The sequence below is a fragment of the Meyerozyma guilliermondii genome, genomic scaffold, assembly GCF_000149425.1.
Source record: "Meyerozyma guilliermondii ATCC 6260 scaffold_4 genomic scaffold, whole genome shotgun sequence".
NCBI classification, from domain to species: Eukaryota; Fungi; Ascomycota; class Pichiomycetes; order Serinales; family Debaryomycetaceae; genus Meyerozyma; species Meyerozyma guilliermondii.
In genome coordinates this window covers 133,124-147,983 of record NW_001809797.1, presented here as the reverse complement: position 1 = coordinate 147,983, position 14,860 = coordinate 133,124, and the positions used below count along the sequence as shown (strand labels likewise).

General features: G+C 44.2%; 6 protein-coding genes across 6 annotated transcripts; all 6 read right to left on the bottom strand. All coding sequences in view use genetic code 12, as the record gives it.

Moving 5' to 3' along the window:
- Positions 1-102: 102 nt before the first annotated feature.
- PGUG_03342 (uncharacterized protein) lies at positions 103-2,970 on the bottom strand (the record flags this gene model as incomplete). Its single annotated transcript, XM_001483911.1, has 1 exon — positions 103-2,970. The coding sequence occupies one exon, from the start codon at positions 2,968-2,970 to the stop codon at positions 103-105; it is 2,868 nt and encodes a 955-aa protein (XP_001483961.2).
- Positions 2,971-3,925: 955 nt separating this feature from the next.
- On the bottom strand, positions 3,926-4,210 carry PGUG_03341 (mitochondrial 37S ribosomal protein mS37; the record flags this gene model as incomplete). The annotated part of the gene is made up of 1 exon (XM_001483910.1): positions 3,926-4,210. One exon carries the CDS (start codon positions 4,208-4,210, stop codon positions 3,926-3,928), a length of 285 nt encoding a protein of 94 aa, XP_001483960.2.
- Positions 4,211-4,275: 65 nt separating this feature from the next.
- Positions 4,276-5,712, bottom strand: PGUG_03340 (uncharacterized protein; the record flags this gene model as incomplete). The annotated part of the gene is made up of 1 exon (XM_001483909.1): positions 4,276-5,712. The coding sequence occupies one exon, from the start codon at positions 5,710-5,712 to the stop codon at positions 4,276-4,278; it is 1,437 nt and encodes a 478-aa protein (XP_001483959.2).
- A 156-nt stretch (positions 5,713-5,868) lies between these two features.
- On the bottom strand, positions 5,869-6,663 carry PCL1 (Pcl1p; the record flags this gene model as incomplete). The annotated part of the gene is made up of 1 exon (XM_001483908.1): positions 5,869-6,663. The coding sequence occupies one exon, from the start codon at positions 6,661-6,663 to the stop codon at positions 5,869-5,871; it is 795 nt and encodes a 264-aa protein (XP_001483958.2).
- A 1,169-nt stretch (positions 6,664-7,832) lies between these two features.
- Positions 7,833-10,940, bottom strand: ZCF14 (Zcf14p; the record flags this gene model as incomplete). Its single annotated transcript, XM_001483907.1, has 1 exon — positions 7,833-10,940. The coding sequence occupies one exon, from the start codon at positions 10,938-10,940 to the stop codon at positions 7,833-7,835; it is 3,108 nt and encodes a 1,035-aa protein (XP_001483957.2).
- Positions 10,941-11,403: 463 nt separating this feature from the next.
- On the bottom strand, positions 11,404-14,832 carry ZCF13 (Zcf13p; the record flags this gene model as incomplete). Its single annotated transcript, XM_001483906.1, has 1 exon — positions 11,404-14,832. One exon carries the CDS (start codon positions 14,830-14,832, stop codon positions 11,404-11,406), a length of 3,429 nt encoding a protein of 1,142 aa, XP_001483956.2.
- Positions 14,833-14,860: the final 28 nt, after the last annotated feature.

The window sequence follows — 14,860 nt, the reverse complement described above, 5'->3', positions numbered from 1 at the left end:
ATACGTACAAGCAAAAGAGGGTAATGTTAATATTAAAATAATAGATAAGATTTAGCTCCTTAAAACCTACTTCGTTCAGTAATCGTGAATACATGTACTGTACTACTTAGTAGAGGTGGAATCACTGGTCAACAGTGAATTTCCGTCATCCTCTAATTTTTTCACTATCAACTTGCGTGGACGAGAAACATGAAAGCTTCGCTCAACGGGTTGTTTTTTGCCAAAAAGATTGCACAAACGACCGGCAGGCCCATTATTGGTTTGCGGTGACTGTATTTTCTCCATAATTTCCTTATTATTTCGCAGTTCCTGGGTATCCCAAATTTGTCTGGCATCCCACATTGCTTTGATATCTGGATCAACCAGATCACCAGTGAAATATTTGCGGTAAATAAGATCTGCTTCTCGGAAAGTATAGTCGTTTCTCTTTGGCGTGTAAGACTGTGCTTCATCTGAAGTATCGTTGGCGACAGTAACAGACTCTGCTTGGTCGGAAGTGCCTTTGAAAATGATGGATCTCAGCAGCGCGATAGAGTCCAGATCATCACTGCGGGCTTCGAATATGGTTCCTGAGCGGTAGTATAACACTTCAGAAACTGAGTCGTTGACGGAACCAGAGTTGACATCTTCATCTACCGCAGGCATTTTCTTTTTTTGCAAAACATGCTGGTAATCAAAAGCGGCTGCGAATGAATCATAGCTGGTGTGTTTTTTCAAATTGCTTCCAGTCAGGTCCAGTGAGCGTTTTGCTTTGACAATGGACCTTATGGTAATCACAACACCATAGACCAATTGCACAAGAAACACCACCACCACAAACAAATGTACACCAAAATGTGCAAATGCTACCCTTGACCTCATATCTTCAGAGTAATTGAGCTCTCTTATCAAAGGAATGCAAAGAAAAGTCACTAGCAACCGTGCTGGTGGTATGATGGTCTTTGTGCTGCACAATGAAAAGTCGACGAAAAACGGCCAGATTCCAAAATGCAATATCACGTATGCGACTTCAAGAACAATTAGAGCTCCAACTTGGTAAGCTCCGTTAGTTTGAAGACAGCCGACTATCAACAGACGGAACATCAACGTAAGAAGATCAATAATCACAAAATACACCTTGTTCGGATGGTACAGGTGATAAAACGGCGACCAAATCAAAATGGTTTTCACTGAAGTATAGAGTTTTTTGACCCTGTCATTCTGGGTGATTCTGCACTGAGAAATTTTGACAATGTAGCCGAATATCAAGTAAAATGCAAGACCAATCCAAAGAGCGAAAAAAATCACTGATAGCGCAACAATTGGAGTAGAAACGTTTCTATACGAGCGGAACGCCGAAGCTATTGGGTCTCTTGTGAGCGGAACGTTCGAGTTGAGCGTGGAGTTGCGTAATGGGATGAGGGTGTTTGCGAGTGCCTTTGTGGTGTTAAATGTGGTTGTGGAATTCAAGCCTTTTGGTGGCTTTTTGTGTTGAGCAAACGCCAGTAGCGGGGCGAATAGTTGCTGGTATGTGCTTGTTTCAGAATAAGCAGCACGTCTCACGTCCTGGAAAATAAAAGGGAACTTGTGTCTTCCATTAAGATTAGCGGCTTCGACCATCACGTAGGAAGTGAGCACGAGAAATGGAAATCCGAAAAGTAACATAAAATGGCTGACAAGTTGTCCTAGAATGAAAGAGATGTCTCTCTTTGTGTCGAAGTCTCTGAATGCAATGAACCTTTTCCACCCAGTTATTATCAGGATCCATCTTGATTTGGGTCGTAACCATTCCATAAAGTAATTTAGAACGAGAAACCCTTGTTGCACCAAAATAAGAATAACGAACCAAACTGCCAAAGAGATCATAAAATTGGGCCACGCAATGGTACTCAGGTGGATGGAAGTGTATGATGCCAAGGTTTTGAGTCCGCCGATGTTGAGGGTGAAGTATACATTATCACGGTGTCGTCCTGTGACACCCAGGGAGCCAATGAAATTGAAACCAAGTAACGAACACCATCGTATGCTGGAAACCATCGGCTGATAGAACCCCGGGTATTGAAGATCAAGAGCACCGATGAAAAATGCAAACTGGAAGTAGACAGCAATTAGCTGGACGGTGGCCCCCAATTGTTTCAACAACCCTCGGTTGCAAATTGTCGAGGCCATGAAAAGAAACGGATTTGATGATTCTTGGTACGACGAGTAGATGACGGTGAAAAAGTTGATGAGGCCAGTGACTAAGAAGAGAGCCAACACTGCGATCACGATGGAATCGATTATTGAATCGGAAATGACCGGCGTAACGTATATCTGGAAACAGCCCAATACGCTGCCCTTACTATCATTTGAAACAATGGTGAACTTGGCACTGTAGGAGCCAATTCTTCGCACGTAGTTGGAGACATCTACTTGGTAGTAGAATGCAACTGAGTCTTGGTCGTATAATGGACATTGGACTAGGTTTCCTGTTTTGTTGGAGAAAAGATTGCTGATGGTGGAGTTTGAGTCGGAGAGGTAGGGGAATTTGCGCTTAGTGTCACGATCTCGTTTGGAGAACAGGGAGCCATCTGAGACATTATGGATGAAACCAGTGGGAAAAGGACGGAATGTTGAACGGGTGGAAGAAGATGCTGGCTTATTGAAACGGGGCGAGTTGTAGAACTGAGGTGATTTTTTCACCATCAAAAGGTCGCAAAGCCGTCTATTTTCATTGACAACAACTTTTCCTTGGTACGTTATTAGCACATGTAAAGTCGTGAAAAGATTAGTGGTGGAATTGACATCACTTACCACAATATTGTTTCCTGCGGATTCGTTTCGAACTTGTGAGTTGACAAAGAACTTGAGGAGATCGTGGTCCTCGTCTAAGGCAACGTCTACAAGAGCCGGAGCAAACACATATTGCTTGGACTTGAAAGAACATGATTGTGTTTGGATGAAAGCGGCCTCAACCACTACCAAAAGGAATAGCAAGAACGCGTACCGCATCTTTGGCGATGGGTCAAACCTTCAAAAGGTTTTTTTCGGAATCCACAAGCGAAATTGGGGAAGAAATAACCTTCGGTTGGATATGGAAGATGATGAAATTTGAATATCTGGACAAGTATTAGCTCCCTTTTTCGATGGAAAGGTGTCACCCGTGGTGGCAGGAAGCTATACACGTCTTTGGAGCGTGTAATTTAGTAGTAAATGTGTCGTGGGACCCAGCCCTTTAACCATGTAATTTGATGACTATGATCTTTTTTCCCTGGGGTTCGGATGTGGAACCGTAGCGGCTGCGGCTGCATGGAAAGATATTGCACGCACGAGAGATGCAAAATGTACTTCGAGAAAAGTAAAGGGTGAATGGGTATGCAGGTTGGTTTCTGGTTGAAAAGGTGCAAAAGAGTATAGAGATTGAAGTTTTTCGCTTAAAAGTTTTTGTAGGTGTACTAATTGAGAAGAGGCGCAGGCTGCGGCATGAGACGGTTCGGAATATAATTACGGACAAATAACTATGAAAGGAAAGAATTGACGAAGAACTGAAGATTTGAGTGGATATAGCTTCTGAATCTAAAACTAAATGAAAACTACATAATGATTACAATTGAAAATTTTTGGTATTAATGCCAATTAGCGTATAGTAGTAAAACACTCTTTCATCAGTGTGGCTGACACTGTAGTTTGAAGAGCTTAAAATGTAAACTGTACAAGGTATGAAACTATACATCATGATGTAGGCATTTGGGTTCAGAATCTAAAACGATATGAATTGCAATATTAACTTACAGTGTGTCCGAATAACTATACTTCAAATTGAAATATCAAGTCTTCCATATTTCAAGATTCGTAGGCTCTCAGTGAAGTAAGAATGCATTCCCTCTATGTCTCTTCGTCTCTTCACACTTTTCTCCCTTCCTTCTCTTTCTACACATTCCATTCTCATTTCTCATTTCTATTTACACTAATCATTTACTTTACCCAGTAACTTCGGATATAATCTCGCCGCGTGGTAGTTGATCGACAGCAATGTCTCCTTCTTGGGCTTGTATGTCTCCATACACCCCTTCAAGTCATTCTCAAAACTTGAACATTGAGCGGAACCCTCTCCGTTGGCAGCCCAACAATTGAGAAGTGACGACATCAATACAAAACACTGATTCGTCAGCTTCGACAACGTGGGTTTCCGGATCTTGAGCCGTGGCAACGGCGGAAGCTTCTTGTTAGTAGCAAGCTTCTTGTACGCCATGAGTTCTTTGAAACCGTGCGATGAAAAAAAAATTGATACGAGGACGAGCGGTGTACTGGATGTCCTCACGTCTCCAATGTTCCGAGTATCAACTTGTAGTTACTCTTTTGTTTGGTATTGACCATCTTTCGTACCTCGTTGTTGCTCCAGAGTATTCTCTTAAATGGCTTATCCATTAATGGTTTGTAAACCACGGCATCAACGTCCAAACTTTTCTTCTCAAACACATCCATGAGTTTGGTGGAGATCACTTTGCGAATATTATTTGCAAGTTTCTTCATGAATTTGGTAATCTCTGCATCACTTTGATACTTGATCCGCATCAGGGTGTCGATTTGGTCTTCCAAGTTGATAATGAATAATTTCATGAGATGTTTGTGTACCCCACGCTGTTGCTTCCGCGAGTTCATGGTGAAATAAAACGGCGGAAGAATGCTAAGTTCACGAATATTGTAGTTTACAATGACAATATTAGATCCTGATGCTGGTTTGAATGATTTCGCTTCGCAAAACTTGTAAAAATTGGTTCGAATGTCGTCCTGGTTGAACATGAGAAGACGGGACCCTTTGGCGGTCATGGCCGTTTCGATTTCCTGCTGAAGCTGCAGCTTCATATCCAAGATTTCCAGTTCTATCTTCACCTGGAGTGAGGTTTTGATAGGTATGGGCTGGTAATCACCGATGGAACGAATGGAAAAGGTATTTCTGGTGGTTGTTAATTCATGATTGATATCGTCAAGAATGTTATCCATTTCCGAGATGTTAGGACGAGCCAATCTCGAAGGGTCTACGTTATGGGGTGCTTCTTCAGGCTCAATAAAGTCCAAATCACGCTTTTGAACCGGAATTTTTTTGCGGTACATTTGCAAGTCCTCGATAAATTCCTGAGGATAGGACTGCTCAAGCTGGTTCTTTCCGGACCGCAAGGGTAGCCCCGAGATACTGCGGTCAAACCCTACGACGTTGTATGGGTTTTTGAGGAGGTTTTCCCGGTAATAAAATGATCCTGGCGAAAGGGAAAGATTGTCGATTTCTCGTCGTCTGAGCATCTTGAATTTGGAGTCGATTCCGTTAAACTGTTGTATCAAATGAGTCACCGGGTCGTCATACCGCTTGATATATCGCTTGTAGTACTTGAACTGGACCGATTTATCCTTGTCTAGCATTTCGAGGCTGTGGTATGTCTTCTTTATCACTTCGTCAGAAGCAGTAAAAATATCAATTTCGTCCGGAATTTCCCGCAAAAGCCGTTTTCTATCGAGGTAATGGTCACTTTCGAACGTTTGAAACTGCCCTCCTTGATCCAAATTGTGCTGTATTTGGACATCTTCCGAAGTCATGTGCGACACACTATCGTAAACGAGTTGAATTTCGCTCGGAGATTCTTTCCATTCATTTTTGACTTGACCTTTCAGTAGACTATCGCCCAAGGAACGCAAGGCATCTTTTTTGCTGTCTTTAAATAGCGCCTGGCTACGGCTAAAATGGCGTACAAACCGCATAGAAGAAGAAACCAAAATTACTCCGATTGGGGGGATATATGTGTGCAGGACCCGCGACTGCAAGAGACTGAAATGGAAAGGAAATAGAGTGATCCTACGAAAGTGTCTTGTGGGGTATTCTTGTCATTTTATTGTCTATGCTATGCAGACCTGCTGCTATGTCAAACTCTGGATCAACCGGTTCAACTTCTGTTGTTCGTTCAATGCTGCGTATTCTATCTTGGGATCCACCGTATAAGTTGGTGACGTTTCGGCGGACGAAATCGACGAAATCAGCGTCGTGGAAACCTGTCGCGTGTGCAAGCTCAATGTAGAGCTATTGGATGACGACCGGGACATGACAGGGGTTCCTGGACGAGCAACAGGCACCGATGGAGGAGGTGACAATGGTGTGGTGTTTCTTTGAGATTGAACCCATTTGCGCATTTTGGCGGTGCGAACCAAATCGTCACGGATGGGCTGGAGGAATTGGTCAAGCAGGTCGATCATCTCCTCGTTCAGCACCTCCACGTTCCAGTTTAATAAATACAAGAGTTGTCTTTCCATCAAGTTGATATCCTTGACGGAAAAAAGTCCCTCGGTGTACTTGGCCCAGTGGATATTTTTGGGCGATGAATCGTTGTGGAACTTGGCACTGAGAATCAAGCACGAAAGGAGAATGCGGTGACGAGTACACGCCAAACCTTGAGGATTTTTCGGGAGCTTGGTTTTCAATCTGTTCAACAATACCAAAGTAGCCATAAGAGTACCAGTATAAACGTTGGTATAGCGAACCAATTTGGTGAGAAATGTCATGAGCGAGGGAAGGGTGCGGTCCTTACCAGGAATTGGCTCCAAAGTGTTTCCACAGGGGAGAACTTGGAGGGTGGAAACAACCAACTTGTGGATCATATCTTGAGACACCGGAGTGTTGATGAATATGGAAAGTGCCTTGAGATCGAGTGCGCTCATGATGTGTTGGACTCGTGGAGTACAGACCCCAGAATGGCCATGTTACTTATATTTGTTCATCCCTGTCGAATGTGGATAAATTGAACGCGGCGTGTTTCGTGTTTGTCGCAGCGCGCCTGCGGCGCCATTTTGCGAGGGGGAAAACTCAATCTACCGCGACAACCAGGGGACAAACGGTCCGCAGCACAGTGCAGGACGGTGCTATTGTGAGTATCTATTGTATTGATAATAAGGTTGACGACTAATGTATTGCGTCATTGCTACAGAAAAACCTCAATGGCTCAAATTGGGTGATGTCAATCTAGTCAATCTGTTCAATTTTGTCAAGCTTGTTTCAAATCTTTTTAGGGGTGGTTTCAAGTCTCATTGGCAGGGGTCTGTCGCAGTGTGTTTCAAAGTGCGTCTAGACGTCGCTCCCCCCCTGCGATGCGCGCGCCCATCGCACCGCCGTAACGCTCGCGCTGGAAACACCGAGAAGTCTCGCTGCAGGCACGCACCAGTTGCCGGGCGCGCGAGCCAAGCCGCAAATTGAAATGGCGAGCGAGGCGAGACAGCGATGGTCGCGTGTACCGTGCATCGGAATGCGACAATTGGTTGTCGACCAATGCACCAAACCGCTAGAAAATACAGTAGGTTGGAGAGATACAATGAAATAGAATAGCGGAGTAGCAGGGGTACTGAAATCGTGAAAATCATTTCAGTTGATCAGTGAAAAATATTGAGTGAAAATTATTCAGTGAAAAATCTGATCTAGTGAGAAATTGAATCAGTGAAAAATTTCAGTGAAAAATCTGGTTCACCAAAAGTAGCATAATAGCATAAAGTATTTAAACTAGCAGAAGCTAGTTCTAGTCCTTTATAGCACAGCTTGTAGCGCTACATTAGCATCTTAGCTACTTGCTAATCAGCTGTTAGCTACTAGCTTATTGCTTGTTAGCTTCATTAGCTTCGTTAGTTGTTAACTGTTAGCTATCAGCAACCTTAGAGTTCAATCTTTGGTAAACTGAGTCTATATATCGATTACATTTATCAGAAACTTGGGTATACTGGGTCTATCATGCAATGAGTACTCAGACTGGTGCACAGCGTTTTGTCATCATTTAAATGTAATAATGAAAATTTTCAAAACCGGCCCGCTAAATACATCGCGGCGGGTAACCGTCCTGCAGCTAGAAGTGTGGATTGTCAAACGAGAACGGCAGAGCTGCAAAATTGGTTGTAGAAGTATCGCCCAACATTTCCAAATCGAGATAGTGCTCGTCTATGGGTTGACCCTCAGTAAGCGGCCCAAAACTGTCCTTCATAGATGCCAATTGACTCCAAATTTTGTCAACATCGGCGTCAAAAATAAACTGGAAATCGCTATTATCTCCAATCGAGGAAGGTTCCAGCGACGTCCGGTCTGTAGAATGATCTGATACAAGTTCTGTGTTTCTCTCGGAAGGATTCATGAAGTTGAGATTGCTGTCTTTGGAAATCTCGTCGTAAATGTCTCGCGCAAATCTGGTAATTTTGGTCTTGCTGAAATTGCGAAGTGCTTTGTCGCAGATGGTTGAGAAGCAGTCGATTTGTTCTTCTGTCATCTCGAATACTGGCGCCAGAATGTCCTTGGTTGCTCGATAAAATGACTTGCCGGTCATAACCTTGACGAGAAAATTGTGTGCCTTGGAGATTTTCCACGCAAAATAGTACCTATTAGCCAACCTAGAAAGAAGCGCCGTAGTATACTCGACAATCTTTTGTAGCTGTTTCGACAACTTGCACAATTTTGCAAACCGAGTCCGATAGTTATCGGTGTTCCATTCAAGATATTCATCGTGCTTTTCGCTATTTTTCATGAGGTAAATGGTACGATTGACTCGACACATAACCGCAATTACCATCTGGTTTGATCTTTGAATTGTCATTTGGATCGGTGGGTTCAAAATGAGGTCCGAAACCTCTCCAAAGTTCAAGTGATTGTTAGCAACAAGCTGGAAGTACCCTGGAACCATCTCGCCGAGAAAGCCCGCAAGAACCTTTCGAAGATAAAAGTACGACAATTCATTGTTCTCTTTGGCCTCGTAATACAAAAACAAATGGTAGGTGAGGTTCATTATAAACCGCTTCAAATTAAGGTAGTTTTTGCATTTCATGGTTTTCAAAAAGGGATATGCAAATTTGTCCTCTTTAAAGGGAACCAAATAGTCTTGTAGCACCCCATAATTGTCCTTTAAAATACCCTCAAATACCGAGAGCTCGTGGGTAATGTCTTTCACCCTAGCATCGTTGTTCATATCTAAGCACATATCAAGCACTCTGCGAAGGGTAGGATAATACTTTTCAAAATACGCTAGTGAGCTCAACATGTGCTTTTCTTTATCCACGTCAAAGCTATTCTCGTTCCCAGCTTTGTAGTATGGCAATCTTGTATCGTAGCATTTTTCATTGATTGCCGGGGGACTTCCGTAGTTGAGCGAAAGATTGAGGTCCATGACAATAAGAAAGAACCATATCTTACGTCCAAGGTGTCTTGATTTGGCATCAACTGGATAATCTTCAAAGTAGTCAGGCTCACGATTGAGGCCACAAGACTGGGCCATTTGAATGAGCACTCCATTAGTTATTTGTGAGTCGCCGCCATCGGTTCCATCGCCGTCTTCTGGAGAAAAGGTCCGGTATATTCTCAACAAAAAAGCACATTGAATGATGATTGGATTTGATTTCCGAGAGGTGTCGAATTGGCTCAAGCATTCCTCAGTAATATCAATAACATCTATATTGACGGGATTTTTGAGCAAGTACTTTATCTGCTGTACCTCAGGCGAAGGATCATCGGAGTTCATGTTATATTCGTTGACACCATTTCTGTTGGAGAACAAAGACAAATAAGTAAGTCGAAGCATCACCAAAAGAGTGCCCATACGCGGCAAATCGAGTCTGTTCTGAACTTGCACCTCACTTATTGGTGCATCGAGAAAACCCTCTGGTCCTATTATTCTAGTCATTTCTTGCCTGAAGTTGGCTTCATCCACAAATGGTGCATATGGATACACCAATTCAAAGAACCTATTTATGAGCATCCAGCACACTTTTTGTTTGGGAAGAATTACCTTGATCCGATCAATCAAGGCAAGTTCCTGATCTATTTTTCCCTCGTAGAACGACACACCCGACGACTTGTCGTTGGAAAGTTTATTGATGGTTCTTCTCTGCTCGAGTTTGTCTTTGTTCATCTCGTCGTACGGACGAAGATCTTCAACACCATCGCGGACCAAAGCTATACTTTGAAACTTGCTATCTGTTTCTGGAGCCGCCTTGAAGATCTTGAAATTTCCAGGGGTGTCTACTTCAGTTGGCTGCTGCTCTTGTTCCGCGGGAGTTACCACTGGCAAATCGTTTTTGGAGGTGTTGAACTTGAATGTCCCACACTCGAGCATGGTCTTTCCCTGACTAGTGTAGACGTCTGCTTTATAATCTTGCAAAAACGTCCACACTGATAGAAGTACTTTGTCTTTTTTGAGAATTGAAAGCCACGAAAAAGGACCAAAGTTGAGGTGTCTCGATGACCTTTTGATGTGAACCGAGGTGTAGCCTTTATTGAGGTTGATCATGTCGTTTTCGGAAGCGTATGGATTGACGCCTACAAAATCTTCTGGTGAATTGAGAGCATAGTTGGTGACTGAGGGGTGCATTGTGCTCTTTGATTCGGAAGCCGTGGAGCTGTGGTAGTCTTCGGTAGTGGATGGAGTTCTACTCCAGTTTAAAGGTGGCAACTGGACTCTTTGGTGGCTCCAGCCAAAGCCCACGGGGTTCGTCTGTGTTCCATTTGTGGCATCGATTCTGGAACCTAGAGGTATGTGGCGGTTTGCGTTCAGCTGTTCAATACAGCAGCCTGGAACCAGAGGTGTTAATGGCGGAGGAAAACCGGGACTGATGCCATTTCGGTCAATAGGTGCGTTTTGTTCTGGCGAGTATATGCTTTCCGGACTGGGAACCGCCTTTATTGAGTTTTCCAACTGACGAATCCGGTCCTTAAGAACATCTAATTCACTGGCAACGGCACTCTTGTTGGTTACATTGCGATGATCTGCCGAGGTTGATGGTGGTGGTCGTTGATTATGGATTTGAAACACCCCATTTTCGGCTCCAGCGGGCTCCCATCCCTCTGAATATTCACACAAATTTGCCACATTGTATCGAACACACGAGGAACACGGTTTGCCACGGTCACATTTGACCTTTCTACGTTTGCAATAGTTGCAAGAAAGTGACGGACGGAGACGTTTTCTTGACATTTTTGGCCACAAAGAGCACACGTATTCTTCTTCACTTTTATAAGGATTTAGTCTTTTTGGCTAGTTTTGGGTATTCGTGTTTAGGGACGTGTTGTAGTGCCTCACAGCTCGTCAGATCGTTGGTGGCAAAGTGTAAATGGCACGATGAACGGCTGAGTCTGGTGAGGTCTTAGTATAATCTCCGACGAAGGCGAGGACACCGACAAGGCCGAGGCTGTCTGCAGGACTAAACCCGAGATAGCGGCCGCAATCGGAGTCGGAACAGACCAGGGTGGGTCATAAAAGTGAAGTGTAGTATTTAGGGGATGCTAGTGATTCTATGAGATGCTAGTGGCACCAGGAACATAACTTGTGTGGGACATTGGGTAAAAAGAGGAGTATTTGAATTGTTTTGCATTCCGCTTCTTTCATTTCTGTTCATTTTTGTTCTTTTTGTTCACTTTCACTCCTCCCGTATATTACACTAAAGATCACTCCACGCCGGCCGGTCCACATCTCCATACATATCAAATAATCGTACAATGTCGTCGTTGGTCATCATATCGGTACCCATATCTTGCATATTCATATTCATAAATGGATCATCAGGACTCGACAAGATGTTGGCAGCATCTTCGCCCATAGGCATTGTTTCCACATTAAAATGAGTATGGCTCGACTCGTCAAGATCTCGCTTTCTGTGCCGTTCTTCATTTTTGTGCTTTGCAAATCTGAATTCTTCACAAAGTTTTTGCAAGTGTTCCAATTCCTCGTGGGTGAAAAATTCAAGCATATTGGTGCCACTATGGTAAAGAGAGTCGGCTGTTCTCTCGAAAAAAACTTCGACATCCTCCATGCACTGCTTCAACACCAAATATGTCATCACATATAACCTATACGAGTTGATATAGGTACGACTGAGTTTGCGGAAATTTCCAACGAAAAGTTCAGCCTCCACAATTATCATCTGGAAGAGATTATCGATGACTTGTGCACGTTGAATTGTCGCCTCGTCGGGAACTCCTGATTCTTTTGCAGCTTTCACCCGATCGTCAAGAACTTTTTTGTGGTGAATAAGCCGGATGAAAAATGACGAGATAAAGTTGTGGGTTTTGATCATACACCGTTCGTTGTTGGCGGTGAGAATAAAGTCGTAGCATCTCCCAAAAAGCTCAACCAGATGGTCTAAAGTGTAGGACATGATATATACGAGCTGAACCACACTTTTGACAAAGATCTTGAATAGCTCTATCGCTGCCATCATCGAAGGTGTGCCCATTTTATCATACTGTTGCTCATAATGAATGGCAACTTTGTAGTACAAACATGACAAGTTATTGCGGAGCTGAATAAATGTGTTGAACTTGATGACTTTCAAGTACAGAAGCTCGTATTCTGTTGACCCAATTCCCTTTGCCAGAGACGACTTGGGGTTTGCATGCGGATTGCAAATGTATTCATTGAAGAAATCCTTGCCGAAAAATTCAAGGAAAATCTTCTCCAATTCGTTGGCTTTCAATAAGATATCGACAATCTTGGGCAATTTTTGCACATCGGTAATCATATTGCAAATACGACGGTACACTGCATTTATAGCCTTAATATTGGCCATCACCAGGTCAGTTTGACCCAGTTTGTTTTCGTACTCTGGTGGTCTAACATCACTCAATTCTAGCGACGGAAGATTGGGGATAGACCCGCAGTGAATAGCCAGCACTGCGTCAACGTCACATAAATAACTCCAAAGATGGCGCCAGTCGCTCACCAAATTCGTCTGTTTGCGAATATTTTCATGCGCTTCGTACTTGGAAGGATCACGATTGAGGCCAATGGAAATAGCCTGGCGGATGATTGTACCCAACAAGACCAGCGAGTCGGCGCCGCCTAGGCCATGACCATCGTCTGGTGCTACCTGCCTGTAAAAATGAAGTAGAGTAAGACACTGTAACTCTTTGATTGAGCATTTGGACAGCGACATGGTAGTAAGGCCATCGGGAAGACAGATGCCCACCACCGCCATATACCGGCGATTCAGAATTGATCTCATATACGAAATCATTGTGAGTTCATCTTTGGAGTATTGGACCTCGTTGGTGTGAACCAAACTCATGTAGCCCAACCGCAACACGAGAAGAAAGATCCCCAATACGTGAAGAGAATGGTCACTTTTGATGGAAAGCGACAGAAACTTTTCATCTTTAAATTCTGGAAATCCAGGCATCACTGGTCGAACATCGATCAAAATGGTGGACTCAGATATGATTGGAATGAACGGTTGCACGTATTTGACAAATTGGAAGAAAAGCATCGCTGCGATGTGTTTCGCAGGAAGAATATCTATGGCTGCCTGTTCCACAATGTTGTAGTACTCACGTTTCAGTCCGGTTAAGCGATGAAGACCCGGAATTAAAGGCGGTGTAGAAGAGCCAGACTCTTCATTTTCTTCGGCCAGAGCACCAATTTTGGTTACTATTAAGCTGTCGCTTACTCTCACATCATCGTCTCCGGCCTGACTAGAAGGAGAAGCGTCTGTGCTTGTATCTTTGGAAGCGTTAGCCTCTGTCTTCAAGTCTGAAACCGACGACCGTTTTCGTCTCTTGTTGGCGGTTTCTCGACGCTTTATGCGGTCTTTGTGAATGAACTGAGACATTTCTCCAGACATGAAAATTGTGATTGTGTAGTGTCGAATGAGCTTCATGAACGGATCACTTTTCACGAGACCAATATACGAAAGCGGGCCTTGCTGCGACCAAATGGAGCCTTCCACCATGAGAGAATAAGAAGCGTTGGAAAACACATCCATGGCGTCGTCTGGGTTGATCCGAAGCACCGAATTGGAGCCTATGGGTACGGCAACTAAACGAGTATCCTGGAGAGGTGCAAGCTGGACACTTTTATGTGAGCCACTGACATGGGAGCCTCGATTTGAGCCATGATTGGAGCTCCGGGAAGACTCGGGAGAAGTACCCGGGGTGGTTCCAACGGCTACGTTTGTCGTGAGGCCAACATGAGGGTCATAAGGAGATGCACCCAGTTTTGAAGATTGCGATTCGTTTCTGTTAGACGAAGCCATTTGCGGTCCGGAACCAGGACTGCCGTAGCCAAGTGGAGGAAGAATTTTAGCATCGTTTTCTGCTGTGACTGCTGGAAGATTCTGGGCAGGAGAACTGTGTGACAGCAAAGGAGCCCCAGAAACGGAACCGGGAATTGAACTGGTAATGGGGCCAGATATAGAACCCGACATCGACCCGGACATGGAACCGGACATTGAACCGGAAACTGAACCTGGATTGGAGCCCGTTGAGGGTTTTGAGTGTGAGTCGTACGACTGATGCATTCCGTATCTCGTTGGAGGAGGGAGGTGTTGGCGAGGAAACAGGCCAGGGCTGGGGAGGGATAGTTTCAGCGGTTTGTGGGGGTTATAGTGGTGAATGGGAGACTGGTTGTACTGGAGAAGACTGGACTGGTGGAGCGGAGATTGGAGGGGAGGTTGGTGAAGGTTCTGGGGTTGGTTTGGGATGGGCTGAGCATTGGGTGGGAGGTTTTGGGGCTGATGGTTTGGACTGATTTGAATTTGAGAATGGTGGTGGTGGTGGTTTGGGTGTTGATTGATCTGGTTTTGATTGATCTGGTTCGGGTTTTGATTTTGATTGATTTGGTTTTGGTGGCTCTGGTACGGACTGGCTTGCGGCGAATACCCGCTTTGGTTCGGGGTTGACGTCACTTCGTCCTCATAGTATGGTTCGGTCGGCTTAGATTTATCGGACTCGTAGAAACAAAGATGCGAGATCGACTTCTTTTTACAGGTTCCACACACTGGACGAATACGATCGCACTTGTTTTTCCGTCGGCGACATACCAGACACAGCGCTGGAACCCTGTTTCGTTTTTTATACAGCGCCTCCATGTCCATGACACCTTATTTGGAAAGGAAAGTGGGA